This window comes from Alnus glutinosa, chromosome 14 (assembly GCF_958979055.1).
Source record: "Alnus glutinosa chromosome 14, dhAlnGlut1.1, whole genome shotgun sequence".
Lineage (NCBI taxonomy): Eukaryota > Viridiplantae > Streptophyta > Magnoliopsida > Fagales > Betulaceae > Alnus > Alnus glutinosa.
Genome location: NC_084899.1, coordinates 5,733,864 through 5,753,916, shown reverse-complemented (window position 1 = coordinate 5,753,916; position 20,053 = coordinate 5,733,864). Strand labels below are relative to the sequence as shown.

Below are 20,053 nucleotides of genomic sequence, written 5' to 3'. Positions count from 1 at the left end.
CCCGTTTTTGTAAAAAAAGAAAAAAAAAAATCCCTTTTAGAAAGCAGGGCAATGTCGGTTTTTTCATTGGTTTGACAAAGAGACATATCCCCGTAAAAATAAATTACTTCCTCAATTGCATTGTAAATTGGTGAACTTGAAGGAAGGGGTTGTACAACTTAGAGCATGGAAGAAGTAGCTTACTCTTCTTGCTGGTGTCTTTGTCGGTTGTATTTATTGTTTTGGTGGGTTTATGGTTGATGGGGATAGGGAGTAAGGCTATGCAATGACATGCATTGACAATGTATGCAATGATAATGTGTTTGTTAGGATTTGCATCGGCTTTAGCATTTTGTATGTTTGATGGAGTGAATCAACCACTCTCATTTTGGTGAATTGTGAACATTGTATAATACCTTAATTCAATTATGTTGTTGTATTTGTCAGTTGTATTTATTGCTTTAGTGGGAATGTGGCGGTATTTTGGGTTGGTGGACAGAATCTTTATTGTATATTTTGGTTCAATAAATATCAAGGTCACAATTATTTGGGATGAACATAATTCTCCTGAAATGCATTTGCATTTGCAATAGGTAATACAAACAACCTGCTTATTTAAATACAATACAATATTCACTTCCGAAATATTGTCTCAAATCTGTAAAAAACTTTCAACATAATACCAAAATATTGTCTCAAATCTGAATACATCTGGCAGTTTATCCAATATACCAACATTCATTTTAGTAAAGCAGGTCTTTAGATCATTAACAAAATACATATCTTGCCCAGCAAACCAACAAAATTAGTTGTTAGACCATTAACAAAATACATGTCATCTAGCATACCATCGTACCAACATGTTTAGGTAGAATAAACCAACTACATATATTGTCCAACAAACCAACAAAATAACACAACATATTGTTCAACTCCTCCTTTTTCAGCTCCTCCTCCTTTTATTACGGGTTTGCATAGTTTAAGATGACGCATCGAATTGAGGTTGAGATGACCCACATGGCTGAGATGATGCATCTTCATTTTGGGGTACCTACAACATAGAAATGAGTAAGAACTTTGTTAACACTAAATTTGGTAATAGAAGAAAGTGGGGGTATTATACTTACATTTGAAGAAGTTTTAGTAGTCTTCCTCCTCTTTGGGTTCCATCTCTTTCTATTAGGGTTTAGAGGTAGATTGCAACCCTTGTAATTGTGACCTTGACCCCTACAGTTCTCACACGTGACCACATACCCACTACGACTTATCTTGTATGGGTTTGTGGGCTCATCTGGTGCCCTCCTCTTCGCTTTTTTGGGATGTCCAGGTTGAACTCTAACAATTAGGGGAATGACTACAGCACAACCATCAGCAGATGACCACTCTTTAGGACCTGGCATAGCATGTATTTGTGGGTCGTATGCCTGCATATACTTCGTCATCATGTAATAACCGTCTAAATATTGCTCAGGCTTATGTTTGTGCATGTAAATGGCAGCACAAGCATGTGCACAAGGGATACCGTTGATCTGTCATCTCCCACATGTGCATGTATGTTCATCCAACTTAAGTATTCTACGTGCATCATATATGTGATCCACCTCGAACTCCAACTCATTCTGTCACCTACATATACAGTTCCTTACTTCATCCTTTGATCTTTCTAATTTTTTTTTTTTTTTTTTTCTGAATCTTGGGACAGATTTTATGCATAGTGGATCGGATTCCGTCTCTCTTCTGCTGGAATCTTGTCATCAACTGCCACTGAATCATTTCCAGCATGGTCAAGAGCGGCTTGTCCCTAGATTCTTTGATCCATGCATTGAATGTTTCCACAAGATTATTCAGAAGCATGTCACTTTTGGACTGGGTAGAAAATGCATGTCTAGACCACGATGCAGGGTTGGCATCATCAAGGTACTTATAGGCAAGAGCATCCATACTTTCAATCACCTTCATGTGATGCTTAAAAACTGTTGCACTTGATGCCCGTGCAGCTGCCCACAATTCATCCTTGAATGCTTTTCCCTTGAATCCCTTTCCCTTGATGTTTGCATGTAGGTGACGTACACAAAATCAGTGCTTAGCATATGGCAACAAATGTTCTATTGCATCGCCAAGACCCCGCAAATATGCAAACAAAAATATATTAATAAAGCTAACAAAATCAAAAAAGAATAAAATAAAAAAAAAAAGCAATAAACATGTAAACATGATTCATGCTAATCACCTTTTGTCGGTCAGACATAATAGTCCAGCCGCGACCTTCACCACTACCATCATAAATATCATCAATAAGAATACTTATAAACTACTCCCAAGAAACCCTGGTCTTAGCCTCCACTATCGCATACGCAATGGGGAACATATCATCATTCTCATCCTTCCCAATGACACACAACAACTGACCCCTATATTCCCCTTAGAGATGGCAAGCATCCAAACTCAAGATTAGTCTACGACCATATTTGAAACCCTTCTTGCATGCATCTAAGCATACATACATTCGCTGGAAGCAGGGTCCATTCATTTTCACGTATGCACTACTACGTGGATTTGACCTCAGAATGGCCTCACAGTAATCCCCTGTACGGCGATATTGCTCCATATGAGAACCAAAGATTTTTTTCAATGCAATTTTTTTGGCTCTCCAACATCGCCTTAAGGGAACATCAATGTTGTGGTCCCTTTTAACCTTTTGTTATAATGCATAAGGAGACCATGTGGGATCATCCTTGAAATCAGGCGTGTACTTGGCGACAAGAAACTCCACATCAGCCCTTTTGTTCTCGTATTGGTTCCCGCATTGATTATTTGGTGCAAAGGTTTTAATTTGCATTGCTTCTTTCTTCGCATCTAAAGATACATGAATCCTCCAAGTACAATCTTGCTCCTTGCAAATTGCAGTCACCCTCCCCCTATCATTGTGTTTGAATTTGAAATTAAACTCATGTTGCACAACATACCATTTTATTGCCTTTTTAAAGACACTAGTATCAGTAAATATGTCCCCCTTATCTAACACAATTGGTCTTCGCATGTTATGTCTCTTATTGAACTCGCGATACCTTCTTCTTCTTTTTTCCGACATGTCCCCTCATCACTGGACCCATCCAAACTCACCAAGTCTTCACTATCATAGTACACTTCATCATCTTCATTTGGAATTTTTGCATTATGCTTAGAATCTACAAACTTCCCCCACCAAGCATCCATGTAATCATCTTTAATGGGTTCTTTAACTGCGAACAAATCCTCATCGTCATCAATTATCTCAAAATCACTCAACTGTAGTTCTTCTTCGGCTATTACATCTGCCAAACCACTATCTTGACCCCTTCTAGCAGTGGTAGCCCGCATTTTATTTCTTTTCCTAGTGCCATGCCTATCAGCTTTGGCAATCCCATTTTTTTCCCCCACAACTTTAGGTTTTCTCACAGAAGCCTTCTTTTTTGAACGTGTGGCAGCCTTCTTTTTTGAAGTTTTTGATGCAATCTGTACCACTTGAACATCTACATAAATATAATCCCTCTCAGCATGGCCAACATTTCCATCAACTTTTGGGAAGGACTCAGTATTTTTCGGCAACCCCCTCAACATTTTCAGCAACCCTTTCAACATTTTCGGCTTTCCCCTCAGCATTGCCAACATTTGCATACTCATTCACATGGCCATTTTGAACATCACCATCTGGCTCATCAGGATGTGGTCCAGCCGGTGGCAAGAGTAGTACTTCCCCAATGATGTCTGGCACATCAACCCTATGTTCAACATATATGTGAAAACCTTCCAATTCATATATTTCAACAATATTCAGAAAATCTACTACCTATTCATCATTTGTCAATGGCTTCCCTAATTCATCAATGTCACTATCATCAATCTTATACCAGTTTCACATACCCAAGGTCTCTAACGAGATCCTCAACTTCCCACACCGAAAGGAAATCAATATCATACTTTTTGATGAAATTTGTCGTACCCCCAACATACATAAGCCCAAGATAGTGTTGCACTACTCCACCGTGGTGAATAGTTATATCGACTATATCTACATATGAGATTCTAGATGAATAAGAGTTTGAGTTCTATCAGTTGTTGACAATTATAACAATGGGCAAAAAAAGATTTTGATTAGGTAGAGTTTACGAGATAAGTTTACATGCAATGTTAACTATACGTTGCATATGTTCAAAAATTACTAACATGAAAACGAAAAACTTAAGCACCACAAACCTCACCACTCTGTCAAAGATGTGTGACAACACGCACATTAAGTGGGAAAATTCACAAAAAATCGAAAAACTCAGGAACCACAAATGTTGAAAACCGAACCCGACCCCCTGCCCCACATGCTAACTTCTTCCTTTATTCTCTCAACTACCCCTAAAGACAAACATTTTTGAGTAATTTATTGTTCCCACCATCTCACTTTCAAGCAATCCCAACATCCACATCTGGCCCACCTGACCTAGAAATTGAGCATCCAACGACCGACAGATATCCACATTCAAATACAGACAACCCCACAATAACAAAGTATGTAAAGTTGTTGCACAGCATCATTTCATAACCCAACATCACTTTGGAAAAATGAATCTAAACCCCTAAATTGGGAAAAATTTCAACATAAAAACCGAGAAAAAAAGACTAAGAAAATACTTCGACCCAAGGACTACGGAGTCGAAGATGGTACAAAAATCAGATCGGAACGAACTAGAATGGTTTCCACAGCAGCACAAGCCACTACGGAGACGACAAACACACAGACCAATTTTTGAGTTAATGGACGATATGACCTTGTGTTTTCCAGAGTATTCTATATTTCGTCATTGATATTGTTGAAAGAAATTTTAAGTGCCTGCAGATTCCAACACAAACGATTTGGGGCCGAGTTGTAAAGCCAAAAATGAAACGACGTTTTTTGGAGGAGTTGTGGACGCTTACGTGGACAACAGGTAACTCAGCCTCATGGAGTTAGCAAGATTGGATGGAAAATGTAAGGAATAACCCAATTCAAAAACGCGAAAAAGTGAGGGAGTTAATGTTTAAAATTAAAAAGTGAATGACAAAATTTAAATCGCATCGACTCATAAATTTATTATATATTTATCTTAAAAATAATAGAATAGAAAAAAGGGTTTGACCATTAGCTCTTTCATACTTGGCACGCAAAAAAGGGGGTTAAATTAAATAATATTGAAATGAGTGACACTATCACGAATTTATCTTTTAATGCCACTTGAATTTCTAAATGCACAGCACCTCAATTTTGACGTTGAAGACTAATTTTGTATGTGCATAATAATCAAACCACGACGGATGCCAATTTGACACAACCATTAGATAGGAAGTCAAAAATGAAAATATATAGGATGACTAAAAAATTATTTTTTGGATTTCAAATGGCCTTGGAATCAAAGTAAGCAATGGAAGTCAATTAAGTTTACCAAAGAGATAGAATAAGAAAGAAATAAACTAAACTGCTCTCAGGTAAAGTGTTAAAAAAAAAAAGAAAAAAAGAAGCTAAATCCAAAATAAGAAAGAAGAACAGACAAAAAACCAAAAAATAAAATAAAAATGGGATGGTCGAGCCATCCTCAAACCCTATTTGGCCAAAGGGGTGGCTCGACCACTCTCATTTTAAAAAATAATAATAATATATATATATATATATATTGGATTTAACCCTTTTTTTAATTTTCTTTTCTTTCTTCTATTTTTTTTTTTTTTTGACACTGTAAAACTCGAGAATTTTTGAGAGTTCAAGTCTGTGACGCATGTGACTAGCTTAATTTCCATCCAAAAACACTAAAAAAGTTGACCAAGAATCTAACTTGCCATGGTTAGATACCTAAGGGGGTTGAATATCAATTTTTGAACATTTGACGCCAAAAGGCAAAAAAAAAAAATAAAAAAAAAATAAAGGGTATACTTCCCGGTGGAGGGGGTTAAAGTGTATATATATATATTTTCTGTGAGCGGCGCATTCAAACGGGGTTTGAAGGAGGGAGGAAAAGAAGTGGTGGGAAAGTGAGGAAGAGGATGACGTAGCATTATCAATCAATCCTTAATTTTTTTTATTTTTTTAAACAAGTGCAATATATATCATGTTAGGATATATAGTGGGATGGTGGGGTGGTATATAGCCTTAGTGGATCCGGCTTAAAACGAGAGTAACAGCAAAAAGAAAAACAATAAACTTCAGTTTCAGTACAGCTGACTTACCCCTTGAACCCATCTATGGGCATCACTATCAAGGCCTTCCGGGAACATCGCCCTAAATTTTACCGTCATCTCTTTCAAATTCTCTTTATGCGACGAATCTGGCGGAGGAAGATTGACAAGTAGTGATTTTTGCTGTGATCACTGATTATATATTACGCCATTTTCAAATTCTAAGAATCCTAAACTACTCTTTTTTCGTTGTTGGAAAAATAGAAAAGAAAAGGAACATGAACTAGAAAACTTGGTCGATCTAATTAGGCAGCCTTGATTGGTTCGTTGTACTTAAATGTTGTCATTTGGGGTTGTGTGGCCTCACGTACTCTTCATATGTTATGAATGATCTGTTTTCAACCTTTAACGTACAGTAGGTTGAGTCATTGAGACCACCTGATCTATTTTCAAGCAAGGGGTTAAAGATATTAATAAACCATATAAAATATACTATGACATGTTCCTTAATTATCATCATGTACCTTATATATATATAAACTGCATTTATAAGTTTATAATTGATGTATATATATAGCATATTAATGTCTGGTAAAGGTAAATGACCTTTTTACTCAAACTGAGTTCACAAATACAATAATCTGTAATCTTGTGCGTCTATACTCACCAAGTCCTGGACTTATTCTTATATCTTTTTCAAATGTAAAACATGTGTTGTTTTATAGTTGGCCAAATGATAGATGTCAGATTCGAGATAGACCTTGAGGCAATTGTGGTCGTTTGGCATGTTGATAACAATCTGGTTAACGCTTGAGGGCTAATTGCAGGATTTTGTCGGCTGCTCATGGTAGTTAGTAGTTTTCTGAGTGATGTTGTAGACTTTGAGTCTTGAGGTGTGTTTATGTATTAAGATTTAGTTTGAATCTTCTTTTATTATTGATGTGTAGATTACAAGGATTTCAATTATTATAATGATTATTAGTAAATGTTCTAGTTGTAATTATTAATGTTTATAGAATATTAGAAATACGTGTTTTTGTTGCTTAGTACATTCCATTTTTTAGGATTAGAGATTTTTTAGTCTTATTCCTTATGAAATTTGACTGGGAGTCAACTCGTGAAGTTAATTAATTTATCGGGGTGTTACACTTAGAGAGTTTTCAGGCTGACTTGAGTCACCTCAAAACATATCTCAGAGTTGGTCAAATCATTCTCCAGGTGAGGAGTGGCCTGAGCCACCCTCAAAACTCTTTAAGTGGGTGGTCAAGCTACCATCTAGGCTAAAGGTGGTCCAACCCCCTCCAAAACCTCTGTTAGGAATAGTTGGACCCCCCACTCCCAAGTGAAGGGGTGATTCAACCACCCACAGGAGGCGAAAAAGGGGGGAGCCACCCTTTCCACCACCTTTATTTTTTTAAAGCTTTTTCTTTTAGTATTTTTTTTTTTTTTTGTCAGGTATCAAGTTGATGTGACATTTTGTATACGTTTCAACATTTTAGTGGTCTTACATGACTTTTTATTTACATGGCAAACATTTTGTTAAATTTTTTGACGATATATGAATGAAGGTATCAAATTGATAAATATGTAAAGTACAAGTATAAATTTTATTCTTTTTTAAAAATCAAATTTCTTTTTAATAAAGAGGTAAACCACATGTATTAATTATGCATTTAACCCAATGGTACAATCATAAGAGGCACGAATCAGATTGACAAATTGCACAGTCAGAATTACGCCAATTTCTTAACAAAGCAAATTGATAATGCCTTTCGGGTTCCATTATGATGGATTTGGTTTAGGTTCTGTCATAAAAATTACAGCACCAAGCTATAATTTTTTAGACGGTTCAAATTGAATTTCAAGTTTTTCATGAAAAATAAAAATGGTGAAATAAAATCTGGACCGTTGAAAAAACTACAACTTTGATGCTATAAACCAAATCTCATTATGATATTCCACATTGAAAGAAAAGTAAATAGAGCTTGGAGCTCAAAATATTTTCCGTCGAAATCATTTTTCGGTGTTTGGCCCGTACGAAAAATTACAAATATTTTTTTATATTTTTATTCAATCATATTAATTTAAAAAAATTAAATTTTATTCACAACATAAAAATATTAATATAAAATAATATAAAAATATTTTTTTATACTTGACCCATATGGATCCCAACCAGTTGACCGAAAACCCGCTGTCTTGGCCAAATGCCGGCCATAATGGCTAGATCTAACAGAATCCTAGCCAGACTGGCTAGGGATTCGGCCAGAACAGACGGATCTGGCCAGAAGGGCGGGATCCGTTCAGGATCCCTACCAGATGGCCGAGGATCTGGCTGTTCTGGCAAGATGGCTGAAATCTAGCACAATATCGCCAGAATCCGACGACGATGGCCAAATGTCACCAGATTTCGACATAATTTTTCAGATTCCGGCACCGACCAGTGCCGGAATCTGGCTTGTCGAAATCGGGCGATAGTCAACTGTTTGAACGTAAAGGTCAACTGTGTCGTTTAAAAGTGGGTCGACTACGCCTGCCATCTACGAAAAATGATTTACGCTTTTAAAAAGCGTAATTCATTTTCTAAAATTTACTAAACATTTTTGGTCAAACAGAAATTATTTTTCGATTGACCATTATTTTCGCCTCTACCAAACACTGGAAAATGCTGAAATCAATTTTTAGAAACCATTTTACACCGAAACAAATAGAGCATTAATCTTTATATGGCCATAAGACCAATAGTTGATTACATTACAAAAGGTCTTAAATAGGAAAAAGAATCGTTGATATTCCATTGAGTGAAAAGGAAAATCTTGAAATGTTGAGAGGTTTTAATACGCATTACTAAAGGTTCTTTTTCTTTGTTTTTGGAATTAAATATCTGATCCATTAAATAACCTTGTTAAAAAGGAGAAATGATAGACAGGGGATGGTTGTCCGTCCCCTGTCCATCTTTTAATATTAAAATAATATATTATATATATTTTTTTTCATTTATCCTTTCTGATTTTTCATTTTTTGTTTATATAATATATTATTTTAATATTAAAAGATGGACAGGGGACGGACAACCGTACCCTGTTTATCATTTCCCGTAAAAAAGTTTTAACAGTTATACACATATTTGATTTTATGTATTATTCTTTCATCTAAAAGATTGATTTTTTATTTTATTTTTTTGTGGTAATTTTAATAATTTTTTAAACCATTGAATTGGGTACACTTTAGTAGGAATAGATTTTTTTTTGAAATCTTTTTCATAAGAAATATTTTGTTGATGTAAGCCATTCTTATTATCATATATATAGTTCATGTCAGCATTGACCCAAGTATATACTAAAACAATTGTTCGAAATTGTCATTCTTTCAGTTCAATTGTTATTTCTAAAAATTATTTTTGAAAATTTAATATTGTAATTAAACCAATAAAGCCTTCAATTAATTTTTGAAAAAATTATTTTTTTAATCATTTTAATTTGGTTGCTTGTTTTCTTATGAATCTTTTATTTTATTTTCTTTTATTTTTGGGTAGGTGACTATTTTTTCTATCTCTGTCACTACTACTAACAAGTGAAAATGCGGATGTAGTTATCACTTTTAAGTATTCGCATTTGTTAGTTTGTGATTGACCTCATTCTGTGTTTAGACAAAATCACTTGTTTGTAAAGATGCTTTTATCAGGGATTCCACTATTTAGAGTGATGTCAGAAGATTCTGCACGGTTATCAAGCCAGAAGTTTTCAGAGTCCCTGTTAGCCGTCCGGACGATCGTGCCATCCCGTCCGGACGCCCATCTGTCCACTATTCCATCCGTCCGGACGACGTGCCTTACCGTCCAGACGCCATTCAGACCAAGCATCATCCGTCCGAACGGCGTGCATTTTCCGTCCGGACCTCTATTGTATCGAGAAGCTACTGTTCCAGCTTGTATCCGTCTAGACGTCTCAGCAGCTCGTCCGGACGCCTCTCAATGATTGATCAGCTTCAGATTCTTTCCAAGTTCAATTTAAGGGAAGATTGCTTCAACCGTCCGGATGACGTGGATTCCCGTCCGGACGCACTCATACATAAGGCAAGAATCTCAATTCAAACATCACCATCCGGATGACAGTCAGCCTTGGTCCGGACGCGCGTTCATCAGTTAAGGAAATTGTCGATTCGACTTCAACCGTCCGGACGACTGCCTATCATGGTCCGGATGCTCGCATAGCAGATATGGAAATTACGTGTTGAAGTTCAGCCGTCCGGACGCTCATCCCCCATGGTCCGGATGCATGAAGCCTTATATGGAAATTACTTGCAGCGGACGTGCGACCGTCCGGATGACATTGTCTCACCATCCGGACACGGCTCTTAAACAGGAAAGATTTTCAGCGAAAATCTTGAAAAATTCTGTCGCATTGTTGTCCGTCCGGACGGCCCAGGTTCACCGTCCGGACGGCGTCCGTACATATTACAGCAGTTGCCCATTCTGCACCTCAGCTTATAAATAGAGGCCTATGGGCATTAAGAACTGCAAGAATTCGGTATTGAATTCCACAAGTGCTAAGAGAAGTTATTTTGAAGATTGTTGAGCTGATTTAGTTTCCTCTGAAGCCATTGCAAGTATGTTGTTGTTGCACTACATCTGAAGTCTATCTTTGGGGTTGGCCCTAAGGTAAAGGATTCCATTGAAGACTCCTTCATGTAGGAGACCTGGTTGGGAAGCGTTCGTATTGGGTTACACGTTAGAGAGCAAGGTACGACCACTGCATCGGGTATATGTGAGTGTTAGTATCTTGTATCTAGCTTTGTCTTTTGAATAGTGGATATCCTGGGTTTGGCAGCCCCGAAGTGGTTTTTCTCTTAATTGAGTTTCCACTTCGTTAACAAAAAATTATTGTGTCATTTATTTTCAGCATTGTTATTTTTTTTGACACGTTAAGCACACACTTGCTATTTATTTTAGAAGTCAATTTCAATTTTCAGCATCCGTATCCATATCATATTATTATTATCCGCATTCACGTGATTATTAAATGCGGTTATTATCCGCTATCAACATATGAGCTAATGAATGTTTGGATTACTATCCAAATATATATATATGCAAGCTTAAACAAATTAAGATTTCACTTGTTATACAATTCGCGATTATTAGCCATAGAGGGTCATTGACTCATTGAGTAATCGAGATTTGGATCACCCAAAAAAATGAAAAAGAAAAAGGTAAATATAGTGAAGTATGGCTTTGAGATAATAGTAAATGTAGTGATGTATGTGTGGATAGCGGATGTGAGTGGTTATTATCTGTCCTCATTTTCACGCAGATAATGGATATGTGTGGATAGCAGATGTAGACGGTTATTATTTGCCCGCATTGTCACTCCTATATGCTTATTGTGCTTCAAGTTAAAGAAGAAAAAAAAAAAGCTTGAGTTATTAGTCTTGAGATTGAAAATGAAGTTAATAAGAAACAAAAAGGTTGGACGCTTATCCTTTACCATTTGGTAAAGATTCCGAACTGTTCTAAGGTTCCCAAGCCCTCGACAGTTCCATGCTAAACAACTCATTGGGTTCAGCAATGCTGCCCTGCAGCCGCGGCCGATGATCCCACATCAATAAGGTGTTTCGGAACAAACCTTCTCTCTCTCTTTTCTTCTGAACAGAGTCATCACTCTCCTGATCCAGCACTGCAGGGCCTCGCTTCTCAGGAAGCACCCTGGAAGAAGATTCCACCAGTGGTCGAGACGAACCCCCCCGTGCCAGCTTCTTCCATTGTCTTACTCCACCACTATTGCTCTGGTCATGAAGAGCCACTTCCGTGGATTTAGTCTCACTAGCATCAATAGATACAAGATTAGGCTCCTCAAGTTTACCCTAAAGGTTTTCTAGAATTTTCGACGTACTGTTTGCATGAACAGTATGGTTGTCGTGTCTTCCTGTATGATTTGCCAGCTGGACTACTTTACGCTATTCATTATGGGAGCTGGACTTGGGCCTATAAACTGGGCCCCTAATGATCTTTGACTTCAAAACCGGCCCCTTGTCAGCCCTCCCGAGTATGCCCTTCATACCTCCTTTTCCCGCTCCTTTTCTATCCCGAATCGTTGTATTTAAATTGAGAGAATCCCTAGTTACCGTTGGCACATCTGGCACTATTATTTCAAGGATGCGTTGCCCATAAATTCTGTCCTTCCTTGCAGAGAACTCTCCTTCTGAGACGTTGTGGTCTGCGGGTGATCGGGACTCCGTGATTTTCGGCCTAGAATTCACTCCCTTATGTAAGTTACCAAATTGGGAATGGCTTCCATTTTGGGTAGACTTTGTAGCCCTCAAACTACCAGCATTCGCTGTCGAAGTAGATTGGTGGTAGTCCGCCTAGCTACCTTCGAGTTGTTTTAGGGCTCTGGAATAGTCATCTGCCCTTATCCACGAGCCCCAGCCCTCTGCACCTTCTTTGTGGTTAGCTCTCTTAGATCATGGTATTGGGCAACCCATAGTCTCATGGATCGGAGGATCCTTCTGCATTTGAAGGAGAATGCTGGACTCGTACTTAAAAGGCACCCAACAAGACTCCCTGGCAATGATAAGAGCCCGACCACGTTCTAAGGACTGATACAAATCAATCACCACTCTTATTCTCAAATATCGGCCCCAACCTATGTCGTCATCTACCACAGCAGCCTCTTTTACCTGACCAAGGGATTCTCCGATCTTAGTCCCCACTCCTCTGTATGAACATTCAAGAGGCATGTCGTGCACCTGTAGCCAGATCGGAGTGTGGTGTAGCTTCATCTGCTTCTTTCCTTCAAGTTCGTCAATTATTATGATAGTTCTATCATAGGACCAAGGGCGGCCCTCAAGAACCTTCCTTTTATCACCATCTTCCTCAAACTTGAACAACCAAAGATTGTCGTTTATTTCCTTGAAGAAAATATCTCCCACTGTCTGCCAAATGCGAGTAAGGAGTTTTTGAATGCCTCCTTGTTGACTCGCTTAGGGACCCCAACCTTGCCACCAAGCATTTTGAACCCTTAGCTTTCAAATCTGCAACATCCTCCACTCCTATCAACATTCCCTGCTTCTCCCCTTCTATGAGTGGAAAATTTCCAACCTTTTCACTGTAGTCTTCGGTCATAGGTAGCCCCTCAAAGAAAGGAGATTTCCCAAGATGAATGATCGGGACAAAAACCTCCTACACCGGAGTCTGGAAGGAGACAAATTAAAGAACTGGCGACGTCAAAGATGCTCAGGCCATTTTTTTTTTTTCATAGCTTACATGACTTTTTATTTACATGACAAACATTTTGTTAAATTTTTTGACGATATATGAACGGAGGTATTAAATTGATAAATATGTAAAGTACAAGTATAAATTTTATTCTTTTTTAAAACTCAAATTTCTTTTTAATAAAGAGGTAAACCACATTTACTAATTATGCATTTAACCCAATAGTACAATCATAAGAGGCACAAGTCAGATTGACAGATTGCACAGTCAAAATTATGCCAATTTCTTTACAAAGCAAATTGATAATGCCTTTCAGGTTCCATTATGATGGATTTGGCTTAGGTGTTGTCATAAGAACTACAACACCGAGCTATAATTTTTTAGATGGTTCAAATTAAATTTCAAGTTTTTCATGAAAAGTAGAGATAGTGAAATTAAATCTGGATCGTTGAAAAAATTACAACTCTAGTGCTGTAAACCAAATCCCATTATGATATTCCAAATTGAATGAAAAGTAAATAGAGCTTGGAGGCTCAGAATCATCCCTTAATCTTTATATGGCCATAAGTACAATAGTTGATTACATTACAAAAGGTCTTAAATAGGAAAAAGAATAGTTGATATTCCATTGAGTGAAAAGGAAAATCTTGAAATGCTGAGAAGTTTTAATACGCACTACTAAAGGTTCTTTTTCTTTGTTTTTGGAATTAAATATCTGATCCATTAAATAACCTTGTTAAAAAGTTTTAACAGTTATACACATACTTGCTTTTATGAATTATTCTTTCGTCTAAAAGACTGATTTATTTATTTATTTATTGTGTGTGTGGTAATTTTAATAATTTTTTACTCAATTGAATTGGGTGCACTTTAGTTGGAATATTTCTTCTTCTTTTTTTGACTTCTTTTTCATAAGAAACATTTTGTTGATGCAAGTCATTCTTATCAGGGGCAGAACTAGGATTTTTAGTAAGGGGGGACGATCGGACGAACTTATATAAATACATAACTATATATGTACATAAATACATGTAGTTTTTTTCTGTGTGTGTTTGTATGTGTTTATGTAAAATAAAAAATATAAAAGTCTTAATTATATATTAAATTATAAGTCATTACTGTATACAAAAGTTACATATCATAGAAAAGATAACTTTCCTTTAAAATACACAAGTTTCCTATTTTTCTATAGACATATACAAAAAACAAAGATCCCAAAAAACATAGCTTCTCCTTCAAATTATGCTCGACGACGATTGCTAATAGAATAAAATTCATCCATTATCATCTCTGAAGTGAAATGCTTAGCAATTTCTTTCTCAATATAAACTACCATATGGCCTGCAAGAAACTCATCTTCCATTCTACTACGCAATCTAGTTTTTATAAGTTTCATGGCAGAAAAAGCTCGTTTTGTAGTCGTAATAGAAACAGAGAGAGTCAATACTAAGCGAATCAACCTGTCAATCAAAGGGTAGATCTTTGACTTTCCCGAATCTGCCAATCCTCTGCATAACTCAGATAATGTAGACATATTTTGAAAATCTAAATGCTTTGGCACATCAAGCTTATAATGCTCCAATTGAAATTTCAAACAGAATCTTTCTTGCTTGTTGAATCTTTAGGATAAAACTTCTCAGCTAATTTGCATATATCATCAATCTTAAATGATTTGTATGCATCTTTCGGACTTAAAGCAACGCTAAGAGTGAGGAGTTCTACAGCCTGCTCACCAAATCTATTTTTCAATTCTTGTAATTGAAAGTCTATTGCAGCAGTAAATATATCAACTCTAAAATGATGCTCAACTGTTGTCAAAGACTCTTCATCTTGACGACGAGATCGACCTCGAGCTCTACTGTAATGAGCATTCATATCAGAACTATCAATATCATTTTCTTCACAAAATGATTTAACAGTAGCAAGCAAAGGCTCCCATCCATCTTCTCTCCTCTGTTGAATGAGTAATTGTGTAGTTGAAACTTGACTCACGGCATTTAAAATGTCTATAGATTTTTGTTGCAAAGTTTGACACAACATATTAGTGAGTCCCATAATATCATTCATCAAATGAAATATGAAAACAAATTCAAATGATGTCAATACCATGTAAGCCGCTTCAGCATCTCCACGTTGAGAATAATTAGCTCCCTCCTTGGAGATATTGTTGATAACTGAACAAGTTGCACCAAACATACTTATCAAGCTGTAAATAGATTGATAATGAGATGACCATCGAGTATCTCTAGGTCGTTGCAAATTACCAATTTGGTTTGCACCCTTTCCAGTCTCAATTTTATTAGAAATAATCAAACTTTCAATTTCAGCAGCTTGAGCAGATTGTAATTCATCATGACGTTTAGAAGAACCACCAACAATATTGATAATAGAAGCCAACTGAATAAAGAATTGATGAATATGCTTGGCTTCTCTAGATGCTGCAACTAAAGCTAATTGTAGTTTATGAGCCATGCAATGCACATAATATGCATAGGGACAATCTCTCAAAAATAAAGCTTGTAACCCATTCCATTCACCACGCATATTACTACCTCCATCATATCACTGACCTCGAATATTCTCAATTTGAAGGTTGTAACGAGAAAGAACAGCACATATATTCTTTTTCAAAGTTAATGCAGTAGTATCATTAAAATGCACGACATGAAAGAATCGCTCTCTTATAAAACCATCTTTATCAACAAACCTCAAAATAATAGCCATTTGCTCCCTTTTTGACTCATCCCAAGCTTCATCAATGAGAATGCAAAATTTGGCATCCCCAATTTCTTTTCGAATCACATCCCGCACTTTATTTGCAATGATATGCAGAATTTCCTTTTGAATTTTGGGTGATGTATATTTCGCATTTTTTGGAGCATTTTCCAAGACAAGTCCAGAAACATCATCATTATAAGTTGCTAGGAGCTTTATCAATTCAATGAAGTTACCTTGATTTTTTGAGTCAGACCTTTCATCATGACCTCTAAAGGCACGTGCTTGGAATGCTAGCCATTGAACACTATCTACCGAGGTTTTGAGCCGCAACCGATTGTTCTCTGTTTCTTGTGATGTTTGTTTTTCAACTAACTTGTCAATATGCCGTGATTGATTCATTAGATCCTCACAACATTTCACAGCATTTTTATGTGGTGAATTGGATCTTTCCCCACGTGTCCCATTAAAGAACTATTCATTGTGTCGCTCGCATTTTTTCAATTGTTAAAGCCGTTCACAATAAATGCATCTGATCCTGGACGGCCTGTTGATTTCTTAGCAAAAACATAGTATTGAAGACAAAATATGGCATCCTTTGACTTCGAGTACTCCAACCAAGTTGAGTATGAGTTAAACCAAAAAGCTTGAAATCGGCGACGATTATTACCCTCTCCTGAAAATGGATATTCCCGAAGTATGGGTTGACACGGACCGGCGTTAATATAAGCACGTCGCATTTCATCTTGTAAGTTTACAGGAAATTCCCATATTTGTGGACGTAATCCTGGATCACGTTGAAAAGTAGTAGCATCCATTTCTTCAAGTTGAATTCTTGGACATTTGGAGGGACGTTCATCGGTCACTAAAGCTTCAATTTCTATTGCTAGAGGTGTATCGGTATTGAATTTTGAGTGACTCTCATCTTTTTTCTTAAATAACGAATCAAGTGTTTTTGGCTTGCCCATATTTTTCTTAACTTTAAGAAAAATTTATGAATCAAGAATTAACCTGAAAATTTTCTAGACGTATAAGATTTTTGTTAGAATTTTCATTATAGTTTTTATTACTACTAAAAAGTGATATTTATTATAGTTTTTATTACCACTAATAATAAAAAAGATTATATAATTTTTTTACATTAAAGTACCAATTCGATTCGAAATTATAATTTCAAATTTTCATGATATCACAAACATACAATAATATAAACTACTAGTAAAATAAACTAAGCAAAATTTATAGTGTCAAAGAAAAAGAGTACCTTTGAGCGTAGACTCTTTCTCTTAACAAGATCCCCCAAAACCCGCAACAACAACAATGATGAGAGTCAAGTCATAACAATGTTGCAACGTCCAAAGCCTAAATGAATCAAAATGATAAACCCATTTAAAAGTCAGAACATATTTGACCAAATATATAAAAGAGAATTACCAACAGTGTCTTGCAACACGAATGTATTTTAAAGGGCAAGATTATCTTACAAATGCATTGATCTCTTAAAGTCAAAGACAATGAGAACTAAATAAAAGGGTTACACAAAAAGAACATATTTCCTTACATCATTGATTATATTCTCCTCATGAAGTCATGGACTCATGGTCCCATGGGCCTCATCGTATAACACCATGTCTACAAGAGTCAATAAGAGTCATAACTCATAAGACTATAACATCATTCAATATCACAGCAGATTCATTGGATCATCTTGTTCAGCAATCTCAACGCAGGCTACACATCCTACACTTACACAGAAACAAAATCTTTCCATTAGATTAAATTCCACAAAACTTTGGATCAATTTTTGACCTCTATTCCACTAATTAGGATTCAACATCAAAATCAAAGAACAATTTATAGCCTATAGGCATTTCAATCAGACTCATCAAAGGAATAGTTGAAACTGCATTAATAATGGTCACAGGTCACCCTTTCTACAATCTGTCATCCTATGTTTAGGTTCACCACATTTAAAACAATGTGGTGGGACACTAGTTGAAACTGCCTTAAGGTTGCTGTAATGCTTGATCTCTTCATTTTGGTATTTTTGTTGGTAATTTGTAAGTGAATAAACGGTCAATAAATGATAGAATGAAGGGTTAATGGATTAAATATTCAGATATTTCGAGGAACTACTTTCATTTATTTATTAAATTGTTTTGTTTTATCCACATAAACACATATCCACACACTGACACACAACACCAAGAGAGAGAGAGAGGCATTACGAATATCCATACTTCTTTAACAGGGATGGGTCTAGAATGCATGTCTCCTGATTCCTGAATGCTTGAATTTGAGCAATGATCTTCAACGTATGCCACACTTGTAACGAATTGGGGGTTGGAATATGCTTGTGTAGAGAGAGTGGCTTCCTATTAAGAAAAAAAGAATGAAAAACTTCTACAGAGTAGAAAACTTGATGAACCACTCAATCCAATTTCTGCAAACACTACTCAAATAACGATCTATAAAGCTTGCAACAACTGAATTCATTGTTATACTATGTAAGGCTTAAGTAGACAAGTACCTAATATGAATATCATTTTCAAAGTCTAGATTTAGTGAAAGAAACGGTATAGACAAGTCACTACCTCCAGCAGCTCAGCATCACCATTCAACAACAGTGAACAATTGCATCTCCCAGTGGACCCAGTGGGAGAGCCGGAGGGTGGAGACTGGAGAGGAACTGAGTCAACTGACTACCGAGTACTGGGAAGGAGAGCCCAGCGATGGCGATGAAGAAAGCCCAGGGGCCCAGCGATGGCGTCGTGACTCGTGGGCCTCATGGCGATTTGTTCTTCTAGTTTTCTTGATTTCTCTCTGGAATGTCACTCTTAGAACTCTCAGTCTTGGATTCTCAATGTAGGCAGCAGATGGGTAGCCAAGTAGGGGAGACGTGCAGCCGTGTAGGGGGTTGTCCTTCATTGCAGACGTGCAAACTTCACAGGCTTGTGATTTGTGACTTGTGAGCTTAGGCAGTACAAAAAAAATGAAACTAAGTTTGGATTTGGTTAGAAACTAACGGCACAAATTCAAGGATATTTTTGGCTTTTCAAAATAAAAGAGGGGTCAAAACATAAAAAAAAAAATAAATAAATAAATAAATTAAAAAAAAAAAAAAAAAAAAATCTAAGGGGTACAAAAAAAAATTTTAGGGGGACAAATTTATAAATTTGCAAATTTTAAAGAACATTTTAAAACTTTTGGGGGGACATTCGTCCCCCCCAGCATGCATGTGGGTCCGCCCCTGATTCTTATTATCATATATATAGTTCATGTCAGCACTGATCCAAGTATATACTAAAATAAAAGAAATGCTAAGTATTCTAACACTTTTTTCTAAAATTTAGTTTCAACCTGATGTGTCACAATCCTATGAAATTGTGGCACACTTTCTAAAATGATAAATTTCATGGGATTGTGATATATCAGGTTGGAACCAAATTCTGAAAAAAAAAAAAAAAAAAAAAAAAAAAAGTGTTGGAATGTTTAGCATTCCTCCTAAAACAATTGTTCGAAATTGGCATTCTCTCAGTTCAATTGTTATTTCTATAAACTATTTTTGAAAATTTAATATTGTAATTAAAAATAAAGCCATCAATTAATTTTTGAAAATATTCTTTTTTTATTCATTTTAATTTGGTTGCTTGTTTTCTTATGAATCTGATATTTTATTTTATTTTTGGTTAGGTGACTATTTTCTCTATCTCTTTCAATTTTGCTAATAGGTGAAAATGCAGATGTAGTTATCACTTTTAAGTATCCGTATCCGCATCATATTATTATTATCCGCATTCACACGGTTATTAAATATGGTTATTATCCGCTATCCGCATATGAGGTAATGAATATTTGAATTATTAGCCAAATCTATATGCAAACTTAAATTATGCGATTATCATTATATATAAACTTAAATAAATTAAAATTTCACTTGTTACACAATTCACGATTATCATCTAT

At 36.2% G+C, this 20,053-nt stretch overlaps 1 protein-coding gene across 1 annotated transcript; it reads right to left on the bottom strand.

Moving 5' to 3' along the window:
- Positions 1–14,962: 14,962 nt before the first annotated feature.
- LOC133856675 (uncharacterized) lies at positions 14,963–16,489 on the bottom strand. The gene is made up of 2 exons (XM_062291733.1): positions 15,943–16,489; positions 14,963–15,822 (listed from the first exon to the last, which is right to left on the bottom strand). The coding sequence occupies exons 1-2, from the start codon at positions 16,487–16,489 to the stop codon at positions 14,963–14,965; spliced, it is 1,407 nt and encodes a 468-aa protein (XP_062147717.1).
- Between the last annotated feature and the right edge of the window lie 3,564 nt (positions 16,490–20,053).